General features: G+C 46.9%; 1 protein-coding gene across 1 annotated transcript in view; it reads left to right on the top strand.

The window, feature by feature from the left end:
- Nucleotides 1–16838, top strand: part of Igf1r (insulin like growth factor 1 receptor) — a 286828-nt gene that overhangs the window by 36471 nt on the left and 233519 nt on the right. Inside the window, exon 2 of the mRNA XM_052160852.1 lies at nucleotides 13830–14375. Within this exon, the coding sequence (XP_052016812.1) occupies nucleotides 13830–14375 (546 nt within the window). The remainder of the gene's footprint in view (nucleotides 1–13829; nucleotides 14376–16838) is intronic.

Here is a 16838-nt window from a genome sequence, read left to right as displayed (position 1 = left end):
TCTGCTGCCGGGGTGGAGTTCTTCCAGGCTGTCCCTTCTTTATCTGAAAGAGAAGGAAGTGGGAGAGTTCCTCTCTTGAGAGAGCTGAGCCTGGGTCTGTTCCCCTGAGCTCATCTTAGTCACGGTTATCTACGGTCCCTGTTATCTACGACTGAGAGGCACTTTTTGTTTAGCACTGTTTAGCTAGATACTTTGACATCCCAGACTTTTGATTTGTTTCTGCATAACTGTTCTTGACAACATGCTATACCCACCTCTAACTTTTAAACAAATTAATACCATGCCCATGCTAAGGTGAGAGAGGGAAACAAAGTTGGGCAGCTATTAGATGTCTAAGTTGTGTTCTGCAGAGCTGTCGGTACCAAGTATTCATGTGCACCTGGGAACCTACCAAATTGAGATGGCAGCCCCCTCTTCCATCCAAGCATGCCTGATTGAGACTTTTAGGTCCCTTTTTGTTGTGTTTTGTGGCTTTGGGGACTTTGGCTGCCTCTCTGAATTAGCAACAGGGTGTGGCCAGGCTAGTTTTCTTGTCTAAGGATCTCAGTTTGTGACTAGGGTCTCCTGCCTGCCTGGTTGAAGGAGCGGGTACTAGCCTCGAATCTCACTGAGGCCGGGCAGCTTTGAAGGGAGAGCTTGCTTGAGATCATCAGAGCCCTCCATGTACTTGAAAATTCTATTATTCTCAGTCAGAACCTGTAAAGACAACAGATAGAACAAAACCACCCAGGGACTGGAGAGGTGGCTGTGTTAAGAGCCCTTGCAGCTCTTGCAGAGTGCACCTCTAACTCTAGTTTCAGGAGCTCTGATACCCTCTTCTGAGTGCTACAGGTAGGAGGCACATCTATGTCCACAACACATATATGTAAAAAATAAAAATCCCTAAAAGAATCCCAAACTGTACTTGTTTTCTAAAATACATGTGACCTTTGGGGTGGCAATTTTTTTTTTGCACATGTATATATACATGGGTGTGTGTGTCTGTGTGCACGTGTGTTCACATATGTGTGGGTACACTGCTGTGGAGTCCCAAAGTCCGTATCCTATGTCTTCCTTGATCATTGTGCACTTTATGTACTGGAGGCCTCTTCTCTCGTGGAGGCAGAGCTTGTCAGTGGCAGTTATTCTGCTTAACTCCCTGGTGTTGGGATAACAGGCAGCTCTCGTGTCCGCCCCTCCCTTTCTTAACTCAGTGCTTGCAGTCTGCACTCTAGGTCTCTCAATTGAATGGCAAGTGTTTTACAGACTGAACCATTACATCTCTAGTGGTAACTTAAAAATCAAAAACTCTTTTAAGTTTTTTCATTCCCCCCCTCTCTATATATATCTATCTATATCTCGTGTGTTATGTGATGTGTGTGTTTTGTCTGTATGCATGTGTGGAGGGTGTGTGTGTGTGTGTGTACACTGTGGTGTACATGTGGAAGTCAGAAGATGACTTCGTAGTTACTTCTCTCCGTCCACCTTTACAAGGGCTCCAGTGATTGAAATCGGGTCACCAGGCTTCTATGGCAAGCACGCTTCACTCACTGAGCCAGTTTGCTGGCCCCACTGGTGGGGAGCTTTTACCATCAGAGGCTCCTCGTGTAATCTGAATGCCGGCGTCAAAGGAAGAGCGTGCAGTGAGATCAGGGAGACCAGCTTCCCCAGGCCTTGCGGAGGGAAGTCTGAATGGTATCATCTAAGGGCTGCTGTGTGGAAGGAAGCAGCTGTCTGCTCTGGAGTAGAGATGAAGAAGGAAATGTGATTTGATGGAGCTGGGGAGAGGGGTGCAGGTTCCCCGGGGAAGCTGGACTCGGGAGAGGTGCTCCGCCCTAGAGGGACGCCTACAGAGCACTTTTGGTTAGGTTGTGTTGTGTCGTGCGCTTTCTGTCTTCGTGCCTTCCTATGAATTATGGTTTCTGCTGTTACATACTTTGATTGGTGGAAACACATGCTTTTTAGGGGCATTAGGTCTGGAACAGGAGTCTTTCCTTGGGAAAGCAGGGCTTCATCCTTCTTTTACCCTTTCACACATGGGCTGGGAAGGAGGAGATGGAACCTTGCTGAGGCTTTCCCAGCCTCTCGTGGTGGCGGTGTCTTTTCTTTGAGGGGTCATGGAGGAGACACTAGACAGAGGTGTCTGCCAAGCACCATACAAAAGTGCCTACCTACGCTGATGAGATGCCTCTCGAGGTACACAGTATGAGTCCCTCTTCAGCCCTCTGTACCTGGGAGTAGCATCCTTTTCAGAGATCTCTTTAACCCAGAATGCTGTACCATAAGATTGCATGCAGTGATTTAGATTTAAGCCGTTTCCCCTCCCTCAGTGCCAGTGTGATCCCTGACAGGCCTCATGGTTCATGAGGTTATTTATGTTCAGTTTTCCTTGATGCAAAACAAGGGCTGAAGAGGTGGCACAGCGGTTAAGAGCCCTTACTGTTTTGGCAGAGGACCCAGGTTTGGTCCCCAGCACGTACACCAGACAGCTCACAAATCATGTGTAACTCCAGTTCCAGGGGGATGGATATGACTTCCTCTTCTGATCTTTTGGGTACCAGACACATATGTGGTACATATAAATATGTCCAGGCAGGGACATACATACATACATGTAAAGACATGTAAAGTAAAAATAAGTCTTAAAACCAAGGCAGATAAGAGCCCATGAGTTTCAGTGGCAATGCAGTCAGGTTTATGAAATTTCAGAAACAGGCTATATCTTAGAAATGCTTGTTACCTTCTTAGGGAGTATACTGTGCTTTATAATGAGTCTGTCGGTGTGTGTTGGCTGAAACCCTTGGTCTGTTCTTCCCAGGAGGTCGCGTGAGACCCACCCAGGCCTCCCTAGGGTCCTGACATGCTTAGTATCTGTAGCTGTGCCTTGTGACGGGCTTTTTGGTTTCTGCCCTTCCTGCCTGCCCTGATGATGTTTTGTCCATTCACTTACCTGTCAAAGTATGGAGGCAGAAACCAACCCAGAATTTGGGGTCTCTTCTGCCCTCAGTTGTTCTACTAAGGACCACTTAGGTATAGCCTAAGATTGACTTGACTTTTTGGGGGTGCATGTACAACACCCCATCATCACATACAGAAATTATATCTAATTAAGTTGCCTAAGTCTTCTTTCGCACCTCCTACATGTGTGCATTTCTTTTTTTGCACCCAAGTGTCCAAATAACATTATTTCCTCTCTCTTGCAGTTCCAATCTGTTGATCTTTTTAGCTCTTGACTCTGTCATCCGGTGCAGTTGCTATCTTCCCTGGAAACGTGTTGTCCTTGACGAGAGGGACATTTTATTAGTATTATTGGTGAAGTGACTGATAGTAGTGCTGAAATAGATGTGACCCAGAAGGAGCACCATGGTCCTTCATCTACTGTCCGTTAGTCAACGCTTTAGACCGTTACGAAGCCATTGGAATGTAGTTCTCGTTGCCTCACTCTGTCAACAGGGATGTGATGAGATTGTTTTATGTAGCTCTGTAGACAAAGCATGTGATCTGGGAAACATCCACTTTGTCAGGGAAAGGAAAGACGCAGGGCAGAATCTGTGTCTGCTGTGGTGTGTATGCTAGCTTGTGACCCATGGTCCCTGGCTTCCTTCTCCATCAGCATGCGTCCAGTTCTGTCTCTGGTTGATGGGCTCAAGGATGCTCATGAGGAGATGTTGCCGTCATGTTTGGGCTCACGTGCAAGGTGTTGAGATGATCTGAGAACCTAGGTGGTCATTGATTTCAGACACCTCCTGGCAGGATGCTGACAGCAGAGCGGATGGGTTGTTTGGCCTGGTGAATGGAGGCTTCTCCATTTTGTGGACGAATCCTGAATTTTGAGGATGTTTGGTCTTGGTGAGTACAGCTTGCCTCTATGAAGTAGGGATTCACACCATTGTCTAGGTATTGAAAAATGCACAAAACAAACAAACAAAACAAAACCCAACAACAACCAAACAAAAACTACTCAAAAGTGGGTCATCTGGAGGTAATAGAGCAGAGTTGTTAATGCAGAAGTTGCAGGAGATAAGAATGGCCATCACAAAGGCCATCATGTGACAGGTGAGGATGATGGTGACAAGAGAAGGAAAGGATGGGAGTGGGCAGGTTGGAGCTGTGAGATCCCTCTTTCCTTGATACTTTACAAGGCAAGAGCAGTGTTGACATTCTGGTATACCTGCATTTAGGAAAACAACCTGCAAATGCTTCAAGTCAACAGCAGGGGGTCAATGGTAGGGGTGTCAGTTCTGTCCTTCAGATAGTGAGATGTTACAGTTAAGTTTGCAAAGATGTTGAGTTCCATGTGGCATTGTGGCTTCTGCCCGATCCAGAGAGGCGCATGCAGGCACCCAGTTACCTCACTGTGCTTGCTCATTTGCCAGCTGTGTGTTCAGAACTCATCTCCTTGGTGAGTCAGTGCAGGACTCTGGCTGGGTCTCTGCACCTGTGTGCTTACACTGTGGTAAAGCTGTGGCCAAACCTGGTGCTCATCCTACTGGCCTCTCTTAGATCTATGGACATGTGGTCCGCGGACTTTGGTTGGGTTACTGCTTACTGTTTCACACTTCTTATTTATCTAGTGTTTATGCCTCACATTCTGGTGTGAGTGTGTATCAAGCCCACAGCATGGCCTCTCTGTCCTTACTACAGAATGCACAGAAATCCTCTCCGCGTCATGGGTGGGCTTTCAGTTCTGTCAGGATTGGCCACCTCACGAAGTCCAAAGTTGTCATTGCTGATTTCCCAGCATTTGGGAAGCACTTAGCTTGTACTAAGCATTGCTTACATATATATTGGAAAAATGAATTAATTTCATCCCAAACCTGCATCTAAGCCATGAGGAAAACTTGAGGCCTGACAGTGGCTGGTCTCAGTCCATCTGGATGACTATGGGGACTCACTATTACTCTAACAAGGTCACCAAATCAGAAGCTCTGTGCTTCAGGAGGTTCAGACAGGCTTGTACATATAAACACACACACACACACACACACAATTTATGTGTATATTTGCACATGATGTTGTTATTTTTGTTGTTGTTGTTGTTGTTATTAGCCACACATGGGGATGGAACCCAGGGTCTTGTGCATGCCAGGTAAGGGCTGTTGCACTGAGTTACATCCCCTAGCCCAAGGCTCATAATTTGATACACCAGAGAGAATCACATCTCAGGGTAGGCGGAACATGTGAGTGAATGGGGTTTCCACACCGACTATCAGCTAGCTATAGGTTAACTGGCTCATCAGCAGGAGCTCAGGTCACTTAAGGAAACTGGGACTTTGTAGGGCGTAGTAAGACACTCAGGGAGTGAGCGTGAGCACGTGGTCAGTAAACAGAAAGATGTAACAGGTCTGACAGGCAAAGCCAGCGTGTGTACCGGTGCGGGAGGACAGAGGGACAGCCTTCACTGAGAATGCTTGCCTGCTTCTGAGCAGAAAAGGAAAGGAGGGGCATTTCTCTGCAGGGTCTCTCTGCTGGCCCATACTCAGTGGGGGCTCGTTCTGGCTTGGCTGCTGCCCATAGGTACCCTCACCCCCATCCCAACACCAGCTTCTGGCAGTGTAGTTCACTGTTCATAGTACAAGGTGACCATGAAGACGTAGGCCCTGCTGAGGCTCAGTGCTGGGGAAGGCCTCACAGGGAGGCAGAACACTGTTTCCACTGTTTCTCTGTCCGTCCATCCGTCCCTGCCCCACTAGGTGTGTTGTGGCAGGTACTGGGCCCTGTATGCTGGTTTTTATGAAGTGCCAATCATAGGGAGTGGAGATAATAAGAAAGGTCTAGAACCTTTTCCAAGGGTGTTACTTTAAAGAATGAACACCTTGAGTACTGGACTTTTTGGATATTTTAAGACTAGAATAGTGTGTAGAATATCTGAGCAAGTCAGATTGTTTTTATGACGATCTGTGAAAACAGTTGCCCTTCTGCTGAAGCAAACCCCACGTCGTTCTGCACAGATCTGTTTATCTCCAGATGCCTTTCATGGAGGAGACACTCGAGTGTGTTCTCTTGCCTCAGAACTAATACCCTGTAAATTTCCCACTTCTTAGTTGGCATGGTAGGATAAAAAGTGTCACATCCATCTCTGCAAATTCCTCGCCTCATCCAGCCTTGGTTTCAGTGTCCCCAGCGTTCAGGACTGCCTTTTTTTTTTTTTTTTTTTTTTTTTTGTGGACATAGATTTTTAGATTGTTTCTATGGTGAGACAGCTCTTCCGTAGGGCAGCAAAGAACAATTTGCACATTCAGATTGCACTTTGTTTTATTTTCATTTCTCCTCTGAAAGTCACCCGTGTCGTGGAAATCCCTTACATTCCTATTGTTGCTCTCACTCACTGGATATGTCAGGTGGCCAGGCTGTCTTGTCTGTGTGAAAGAGAAATGTACATATACAGTGTAAACACGCCTGCGTTGACACATGAAGATAAAAAGCTTAACATGAATTGTGTCTGTTTACACTCGACACAGAAATTCTCCTCTGACAAACTGGAGTATCACTCGTGCTTGTTACCATAACACTCTGCCCCCTCCTCGTCTGGTTTTTCTGGCTAGTTACAGTTTAAGGCAGGGAGAGGTCCTCCTCTCAGCGCTCTGGGGTGGTGCTCTCAGGCTGTTGAGGACCTCGGATTCAGCTGCCGCGGGAGGACTGTGTATTCACCCTCTGCCCCATTTTTTTCCCCTTGGCCTTCGTGTGTTTCATGAATTTTCTATGTGGGTTGATTGGGGATTTTCTCAGCTACTGACTCAGTGGTAAGTGGGTAAAAAACACTTGCCGTGTAAGTGTGGAGACCTGCCTGTGTTAGAATCCCAAGCACTTGGGTCAAAGCAAAACACTACAACAACAAAAGCAGGCATGGCTGCATGTACCTGCAACCTCACATTGGGGAATGGGGAGGGTGTGGAGTCCAGGAGTTCTGTGGTCAGCTTACCTGACTAAAATGACAAGTTTCCGGCTCACTGAGAACCTCTTTGAAGTCAATAGGGTGGGAAACGGCAGAAGGCTATCCTCTCCTTCATCTATGTGCAGTCATAGGTATAACCAAGTACGTGGGACACACTGGGAGGGGGAGGGGAGGGAGGGAGAAAGGGAGGAAGGGAATATACACAAGAACATAGGTTTTCCCTGGGTCACACTGCAGATCTTGGTGGGTGCAGAGAGAGGGTAGTAACAAGATAGAGTCATGTCTTCCCTGGGTCTCATTGTGTCTCAGAGAATGGTAGTCAAAACATCAACATCAGCATGTGCCATTCTCAGATGCAGATTTTGGGACCACTTAGTGATTTAGCAAGCCTCGAGGTGTAACAGGGTTCTGCTGCGTGCTAGGGTGTTCGAATGCCTGTCCTTCATGCAGAGCAAAGCAGGCCCCTTGTGCGCATGTCTCAGTCTGTTTTCTAGCCTCTGTCCTGCTTAAGTCCTTAATCTTTCCTCTACCGCAGCTACTGCACCCCTGGGGTTCCCTCAAGCTGCCACCAACCCACTCAGCTCCACACTGCCTCCAAGACTGCCTGGGGCTCTTCTCCTTACACTTTGTGAGACCTCATTTGGGGTCCTAGAAACAGAAAGTCTGGCAAGACCATCTTCAGGGACTCACCTCCTGAGAAGTCTTCCAGGCCCCTTAGAGTTAGAGAGCTGTGAGCCTCTCTCTCTATGGTCCCAGGGTCCTGCCTATTGAACTACAGGACATTTCCCCCCATCACATTGGCAATTGCTGGAGTGAGGGTTGTTTGTTTACTCCCTTTGCAAATTTCATTGACAATGATCCCCTGCCATTTTGACTTTAACAAAGCGATGGAACCCAGAAGCGGGATTTGTTCACTTAGTTACTGGTACCAGTGGATTCATTTTTTTTAAGAGAAGTGACTGTTGTGGGTGAGCCACTGGCTAAGCCAAACTCGGCTTCTCCCGCAATGCAGAAGCTTTGCTGTGTTGGGTCTGGCTCTCAGAACTGGAAATGGTTGGTTCTCCAGTGCGTCTTTACTCCATCGACCATAAAAAATAAAATTCTGATTCTGCTCTGTATCCTTTGTTTCTAACTATAAACCAAGACTGTCTGAAGGAAAGTTGATTATGTAATGATAAACTTGTGTGTGTGTGTGTGGGGGGGGGGGTTGTTGGTAGACTAGCCAGCAGTTTTGCCAGCTTCCTTTCTCTTCATCAGATTAGCAATGTTTAGATTGGGGTGAGAGAATGGAGGGATCACTAATGCTAATGCTTAGTCAGTGATGTAACCTTGGGGACAGTGACACAGCACTTGCCTGATGTCACTGTGGTAGCAACAGCTTGTTTTACAGGTGAGGCAGTTGATGTTTAGAGGTGGAGTTTGTCCATTTGAGGGCATGAGCCAACAGAGAAGACATTCCAAAGGGTATTCTGGGATCCAAACCCCAGTTGTGCGCTTTGTCCCTTTCTAGGACCACAGGGTGCCTTGAACAGGTCAGATGCTGAACATGGAAAGCTCACCCCGACATTTAGATACCCAGCTTTGGAAGGGTTTTCTCAGTCAGATTATTTTCCATCAGCCTTTCTCCTATTAGAAGGTCTTAGGGATTGATGTTCCAAATATGTATAGATTGTTTCTACCATTCTCTTGAGCTTGGCAGAATAAGAGTTCTGCCAGTTGACTTTTAGGAAATACCTAGGAGATTTTGGAATGACTGACTCTCGCACCTGAAAAGCTTTATTTAAGATGGTATCTTTGCAGAAGTGAATTCTGTTCCAGGTGACATGCTTCTGCCTAGTGGCTTCCATCTGTTTTGCTTTTGTTGTCCTCATTCCTAGGTTGGACCTTGCAGCTGGGGGTCCTCCCTCAAACTCCTCCACTACTTCCCTTTCTCCCTGACCCAGGTGACCTTCATTTCCCTATGTTTTCACTATTTGCAGGCCACCTGGGACCCTACATTTTCAATCTATCTTATATCTTGAAAGCGAGCGAACGTTGGGGTCTTTTTTGGCTCTGCCAAATATCTGTTGGCTTTGAGAGGGAGAAAGCGTTTCAGGGCTGACTGTGCCAGCTGTGAGCAGAGGGTGTGTCTGCTTCCCATGCTTTTGAGTGTCTTTCTCCCTCTGCGCATGGATTCTTTGACTGGCAGGCGTGCTGCATTTGCTTTCCTGTTTGTGGCTTGTGCCTTTGAACGCTGTCCTATCATTCACAGTCCAGCTTGATCACTCTTTTTCTGTCACAAAACACCCAAAGACCAGCAGTGTCGGTCGGTCAGTCAGAATCCAAAGCAGCTGGGGCTGGGCCCTGCTTTGTACTTTGTGGCTTGGGCTTGTCTTCTCTTCCGGAATAAGGGGGTAGTTTCTTCCTATTTTTTCCCTTTGTTCTATAAATGTGGATGGGGTATAAATAAGGAAGTGGCTCTTTTATTCTAAGGAGCTTCCAGTCCCAGCTCTCTGTGACATGAGGCCAGCTGGCAGGAGGTAACGGGTCCTTCGCACTGTCTTTGTATTGACTGCATGTGAAAGTCACTTTAGTTATGTCCTTCCCTCTCTGTGTTTCTTCGCTTGGCCCTGAATTTTTATAGTTTGTTGGAGAAAATACCAAATTACTGGATACCTAATACTTTTATGTTGGGATCAAGCACATGTCGAATGCAGTGATGTAGCTCAGTCTTCTGTAAAGTCTAAGAGCAAATTAATACACTTAATTTACAGTGGTGTAGAAGGAATAAGATATTTTAGGCTGGGCACAGGAAAATGTTTTTATTCCTCATTTCTGATGAGTGATTTGGTGCCATTATTCTCATAGGCTTTGAGCCTTTGAGTGGAGGTAAACATGAAGTGGAGAAATGGGAGTTGGGGGAGAAGAGGGATGCTGAACAATAGCTGGGGGAACTGTTGAAGCTCAGGCGTTAACACAGACTATCTATGTGGAGGGGATGTTTGAGTTGAAAGTGGCCCAAAGAGAGACTGGGGTAGTGTGTGAAGGGGAGCCCTATCAAGGCAGCAGGCTGAGGAGCAGGGAGGAGCTGAGCCTCTTGGAGACCAGTGAGCAAATGTGCTAAGCAAGGATGTGCTGGAAGATGAGAGAGGATATGGGCCTGAACTCTTCAGAAGCCCGTTGACTTGGTCTTTGGTCAAGGTTGGACTGGGCAGAGGGGTGCGCTGGAGGAAGGCATTGCTGTCGCTCAGGCAGTGGTCAGATCAGTCGTAGGATCAGAGTTGCAAAGATGAAATGACAAAGGCACGTATCTTAGTTATGGGTTCCATTGCCGTGAAGAGACACCATGACCAAGGCAACTCTTACAGAGGACAACATTTAACTGGGGCTGGCTTACAGGTTCAGAGGTTCAGCTCGTTGTCATCAAGGCAGGAGCATGGCGGCACCCAGGCAGGCATGGCACTGGAGAAGCTGAGATTTAGTCATCTTGATCTGAAGGCTGCTAGGGGAAGACTTAACTCTCTTAGGCAGCTAGGAGGAGGGTCAGCTAGGAAGAGGGTCTCACACTTCCTCCAACAAGGCCACACTACTAATAATAGTACCACTCCCTGGGCCACCTCAGGATTCAGTTCACTGTGCTCCGTGTGTGTGTCCCCTGGTATCTGCCATATATCAAGCAGTGCGTTAGCCTCTGGAGACAGAACTTGAGAACTAAGTAGGGAATAATTTTCCATCCTCTGGAGCTGCCACCATGACGGCAGTGACCAGAGTGGAGAGATGAGGAGAAAGGCTGGAGCTAGGCTCCCAAGAAGGCGGCCATATCCTGAGTGGGATTTGGAGGTGTGCAGTGAACATCATAAAGAGGACGGGGCGGGGAGGGGGGGAGGGAGTGTTCATCATGAGAAAAGCCTGTAGGAATCCGTTAGGTTTGGAAGGGAATCCCAGAGGTGGGTGTTACTAGATGGCGTGTGTGCCCGGTGAAGGACAAACTGAATTGGGAGGACTTACTCTTGGCATGAGCCTGTTACACGGCAGCATCACTGAATAAGGTGTGGGAACTGAGGAAGAAAACAGAACGGATTATCAGAGAGCGCCTCGAGATGGGGACAGAGTCTGGGTCAGGAGCATGCATTCCAGGGTCACCCTGAATATGGGAAGCACAGGAAGCCACTTCTGGGTGAGGTGACAGAAGGCTGAAGGCAGGGATCTCCAGTTGGTTGCCAGGTATGAGGGGAGGAATGGTTCTCAGTGGGATCGTGACATCTAGGGAGCACGGAGGAGGCAGCAGTGCGTCACGCTCTGCAAAGCTTTGTCAAGAGCCATTCGTTGTCATAAGACCCACAAGGGACCTGACAGTCGGAGCTGTAGACAAACCTGTGCCGATTCACTGTAAAGTGCTTGGTGCTTTGCCGGTATGACTGCATAAACTCTTGAATCCACTAACTCGCCTTTAAAGCAGTGATGATGTGATATCAGGTGCGGTGTGGGTACTAGATAGTCTTCCAGCGTGTCGGGTATGCTGGAAGGTTGTGCTTCTCTCATTTCTTCTGTCTGCAGGGCCCTGTTTCCTCTTCAGAGAACGGAGGAAATTAGACCAAAGGGAATCATAATCTAGGTTCTCAGGTTCTCTCCATTTTCCTGCCTTCTACCTCACCATCCCATCGATCTCTGCGCAGTCCCTTCAGTGGCTATAATGTCTAGGGAATGTCTCCTTCCTTTCCTCCACTCCACTGCCAGATTAACCCTCCACAAGGCCTCCCTTGGGTGTCTCTCCCCTCTTGGGTCCTTGAGAGGGGCTCTGTTCCCATGAGGTAGCATTCATCTCCTCCTGAGATGCTTCTCGACAGGGTTCTACCAGCCTCCCTTCCTTTGATCTCTCTTTGTATCCATGAACTCCTGTCATTCTGCCTGTCTCTGGCTTCCAATAATATCACAGACTGCTCAAACCCCATCTTTGATGCTGTCTCTCCTTTGTCCTGTTGGAAACTGGAGTAGGCTTTCCCTGCATGTTCCATTCATCCTGTCCTGTCTTGATTGACAGCTGTTTGCCGTAGCTCTTAGCTCCTGGTCATTGGCTATGAGCTTCTTTGTATCTCCCATGGAATCAAGTGAACGAATTACATGGGTCAGAAAACTGTATGGTGTCTGAAGAGCTTTAGTAGTGGTTGGGATTATTAGATACTAAGAAAGCATAGTGACCGAGGATGTCTTTCTGTATACATTTCAAACTTTTTGAAATAAAATGTTTAGAGTCTAGAAAGATGGCCCAGTGGTTAAAAACAGCCTCTACATTTAGGTGATTCTCAACCTCTGTAACTCCAGCTTCAAAGGCTCTGACACCCCCCCCCCTTTTGGCCTCTGTGGGCACTGCACTCATGTGCATAGATGCACAGGCACCAAAGTTAAAAATAAAGAAAAAAATGAAACAAAAAGTTCTAGTAGTAAGGCCACTTTACCAAAAAACAAAAACCAAAACCAAACAAAATTAATGAATAAGTAAAACATTGTAATCTACAAATGCCTTGGGCTAGTTTCTCTATTTCCAGGATGTGCTTTAAGAAAGTGCTCTTGGATATCTGGGATCTTGTTTACAATGTGAAAACCTTAACAGTAGAGAATCAGAACAAGGGACGTGTATGTATTAATAATTTAAAACAAGTTTCCCTAGGCTGGAGAGATGACTCAGCGGTTAAGAGCACTGACTGCTCTCCCAGAGGCCCTGAGATCAATTCCCAGCAACCACAAGGTGGCTCACAATCATTAGTAGCGGGATCTGATGCCCTCTTCTGGTGTGTCTGAAGACAGCGACAGACTCACATACATGAAATAAATAAATCTTAAAACAACAAAACCAAAAAACAAAACACTCTAATAAAACAAGTTTCTCCTTTTAAATTAAAAAGAGAGAGAGAAAAGTAAGTGCGCCTGTGTGTGCACATGCCTATGTGGAGGGTCTTGGTGGGTCTCTCTCTCTCTCTCTCTCTCTCTCTCTCTCTCTCTCTCTCTCTCTCTCTCACGCGCACACACACACACACACACACACACACACACACACACACACACAGTGGGTTCCAGGGATTTGATTGAACTGAGGATTGCTCTTCAGGTACCCTTCCCTGCTGAGCCACCTCACAGACACCTGGCTTTTCTTTTTTAAAAATGATGCTTTAGAAAGACATTAGATTGGTTAAATGCTTGTGTTAGTTAAATGAAACAAGTCTTTGCATAAATATACTCTTGCCCAATTTTATTTTGTTATTTTCAGAGAAAGGACAATTGAATTAGCACAAGTAAATGAATGCTGTTTATCTGTAACCATTGAGATCACTGGTGGTTTTTACTGCTTCTGCTGTTACCTGACTTCTATAGGAAACATTTACTTACTCCATTAACACAGCACATTGTGTCAAATTTGCGAGCCTGCACCTCTTTCAGTGTTCTTCAGCTATTTCTTTTGTGTGTGTTTTTAACCTCTTCCTGGTTACAGTTCCAATTGGTCTATATTATTAAATGGTGTCAATTCTCTAGGTCACAGTGATTCTTCTTGGGTAGACTTTGTTGCTTGATGTCCTTTTCGACAGACACAGTAAATTGTAGAACCTTGGCTACTGAGTTTTTGTGTTGGTGTTGTGACTGAGAACCTTGGCAGCACTGGGCTAGTTTGAGTTGTAGTGTGAACTTTTGCACACAACCCTTTGTGACCTTGGGCTGAAAGCTTCAGTTTAGATGGTTAATGGAGCAGTTTCTCCCACAGGCCAGTGAGCATGGTGTTTGGCATCTGGGCCAGTGTAGACAGCTGAGTGATGGTAACCAGGTAGCTGTACAGGTGTGCACGCTGCAGTTTATGCCTCCTTAGTCTGCAGCCAAAAACCTGGAACCATCATCTTTTATAATGATACAAGTTTTATGGAAGGTCATCTTAAGAATGACCTCTGTTTAATGGTGTGTCCCGCTTTGCCCCCTTGTCTCCCTTCAGTCTGTGGGCCCGGCATTGACATCCGCAACGACTATCAGCAGCTGAAGCGCCTGGAAAACTGCACGGTGATCGAGGGCTTCCTCCACATCCTGCTCATCTCCAAGGCCGAGGACTACCGAAGCTACCGCTTCCCCAAGCTCACCGTCATCACCGAGTACTTGCTGCTGTTTCGAGTGGCTGGCCTCGAGAGCCTGGGAGACCTCTTCCCGAACCTCACAGTCATCCGTGGCTGGAAACTCTTCTACAACTACGCACTGGTCATCTTCGAGATGACCAATCTCAAGGATATTGGGCTTTATAATCTGAGGAACATTACTCGGGGGGCCATCAGGATTGAGAAAAACGCCGACCTCTGTTACCTCTCCACCATAGACTGGTCTCTCATTTTGGATGCGGTGTCTAATAACTACATTGTGGGGAACAAGCCCCCAAAGGAATGTGGGGACCTGTGTCCAGGGACATTGGAGGAGAAGCCCATGTGTGAGAAGACCACCATCAACAATGAGTACAACTACCGCTGCTGGACCACAAATCGCTGCCAGAAAAGTAAGAGTGGGTGGGTGGGGGATTTCTTTGTGCTTCCTGCTAGCTTCTTCCTCTTCTTCCTCCTCCTCCTCCTCCTCCTCCTCCTCCTCCTCCTCCTCCTCCATCTCTTTCTTCTCCTTCCCTTCTCTTTGGTGGGACAGGGCGAGGTTCTCTCACATCTCCACACTGCCTAGTGGAAATGTTTCCTGGGGTTGGGGAGAGATGGGTCTTGTTTAGCTTTCCTGTGTGTTGGGAACTCTGAGAGCACAGGACCGGAATCTGGATGGAGGCTGCTATGGCTGCTGCCAAGTCTGGTTAGAAATAATTCCCTGCACCTGGGGGCTACAAGTTGACTAACCTTCAACTGCTCCGATGACAAAGGGGACTTGGTGTGCTTTGTAAGTCTCTGAATGTAGACAAACAGGCACTTGTTATGGGTCAATGCCCGTATCCTTCGTGTAAAGGAATTTATAGTATCACTACCGTCACCACCACCACCACCACCACCACCACCACCACCACCACCACCACCACCACCACCACCATTTTGTAGAGCAAGATTCCTTCTCACAAATAAAGGTGAATAAAGGAAAAGTGTAACACCTGTGTCCTGTGAAGGTGGCCCTTGGCTCTCAGGACCCTGATGCCACAGGAAATCCGGTTTACTATAGAACACTTGATAGATTACACGCCTGTGTGCCGGTTTCCAGGAGTCCCAGGTTCATTCTCTCCTTAAGAGAGCTCTGTAGGAGGGTATGTTTCTGAGCCCTTGGGTTTTCATTCCTTTCTTGTATACCTGTTGTGGAAGTCTTGTGTAGTTGCTTAGTGAAGAGAACTTGGAAAGCATTCCATAATCCCAGGGTCTCATGGCGGTGTTTAAAGCTTGCTTGCTTGCTTATCTATAATACTCATATGTTCTTTGTAGAATACCTAAACTCGTACCTGGATGTGATAAAGGGCACGAGAACCAACTTGCCCTTTAAAAAAAAAAAAAAAAAAAACAACAAACCAAACCAGTAATCCTTTTGGCTGGCTTTGAGATAAGGTCTCAGTCTGTAGTTGGGGCCAGCCTAGAACCTGCTATATAGCTCAGGCTTCCCTTCAGTTCATGGCAGTTCTGCCTCAGCTTCCCAAGTCCTGGGATTATAAGAATGAGTTCTTGCCCATTGTGCCAAATTTTGTTTTTATTTATTTTTAAATTATTTACTTAGTTAATATGGTTGGGTATTTTGTCTGCATGTATGACTGCTCACCACATATGAGTGTAGTGTCCATGGAGAGACCAGAGTTATAGTCAATTTGTGAGCCATATAGATGCTGGAAATCGAACCTGGGCTCTCTGGAAGAGCAGCCAGTAGTACTCTTAAGGGCTGAGTCATTTCTCCAGCCCCCAACATTTTGTTTTTAAAGTAACCTTGGCATTTGAAAAAAAGTTATCTTAAAAGCATTGTCAGATTTGGATACAGAAATGAGAGTCCGGGAGGACTTGACTGGCCGGCTTGCCTGAGCTGTGGTTGAGCTAGTTCTGCAGCAGCTACTCTACTCTGATGGTAGCCAAACTAAGTGTGGACCAGCAAGTGTTTTAGAGCCTTAGACGCGCTGCACAAAAGGGAAGTGCTGTTTGCAGCATCATTAGATAACACCTGCTCAGCGAGTCCACAGATGCTCTGGTCTCACTGCGGTTTTTCAGCAGGTTCTGAAGAAGTCAGGGGCAGAGATAAGGCCTGCATTCTGGGTCAGAGTCCAGGGTCAGTAGCCAGAAATTACCACGTCATTTAAATGTGTAGGCTTTAGTTTCTTTATCTTCAAAATGGCACGGATCCTGCTTTCCTCATAGAGTCCATGGGAGGTTAAATTAGAACAAAGAAAGCAGCCAGCTTAGACTCAAGGCCCGAGGCCAGAGTGCCGTTGGCTAGAACTGGTCTTCCCAAGGCTGCTCTCTGCAGCCTTTTCCTTGGCCGCTGTACCAGTCCTGATGACGTGTTCTGTGGTTTCACAATGGAGTACTTAAAATTGCTGACTCCATTCAGGAATATTGTCTTCTTACTTTGTCCTGAAAACCCAGTCATGGTCACAGCTTCCCGTAGGCTTTTGAATTCAGCCAGAATTCTTTTCCCTCTGCGCAGACTCCTGTTCTAGTCTATGCTGTCATGTGCGTAGTAGCCACCAGACATGCGTGCCTGAGTTGAGCACTTGACTCGCGTGGCCTGCCCCAAGTAAGACCTGCTTTCAGTGAAAGCTTTCCAGGAAGTAGTATGGGAAGAATCCTTGAAATATTGCATATGTGATTTTTTTTTTTAAAGAAATGGATTCCGTGCTCCGATGAATATACTTGAAAAAGTAAACCGTGCTGTTAAAATCAGTTCATCTGCTTCCCTTTACTGTGGATGGGGCCACTGGAACGTGTGTAACACAGATGGTTGGCGTTCTCGTTCCTTTGGAGAGGGCAGCCTTAACAGCTTCCTAGACAACTGGCTTGTGTCG

Source organism: Apodemus sylvaticus, chromosome 1, assembly GCF_947179515.1.
Source record: "Apodemus sylvaticus chromosome 1, mApoSyl1.1, whole genome shotgun sequence".
In the NCBI taxonomy this organism is placed as follows: domain Eukaryota; kingdom Metazoa; phylum Chordata; class Mammalia; order Rodentia; family Muridae; genus Apodemus; species Apodemus sylvaticus.
Note: the sequence above shows the minus strand (reverse complement) of the source record. Positions and strands in the feature narration are given on the sequence as shown.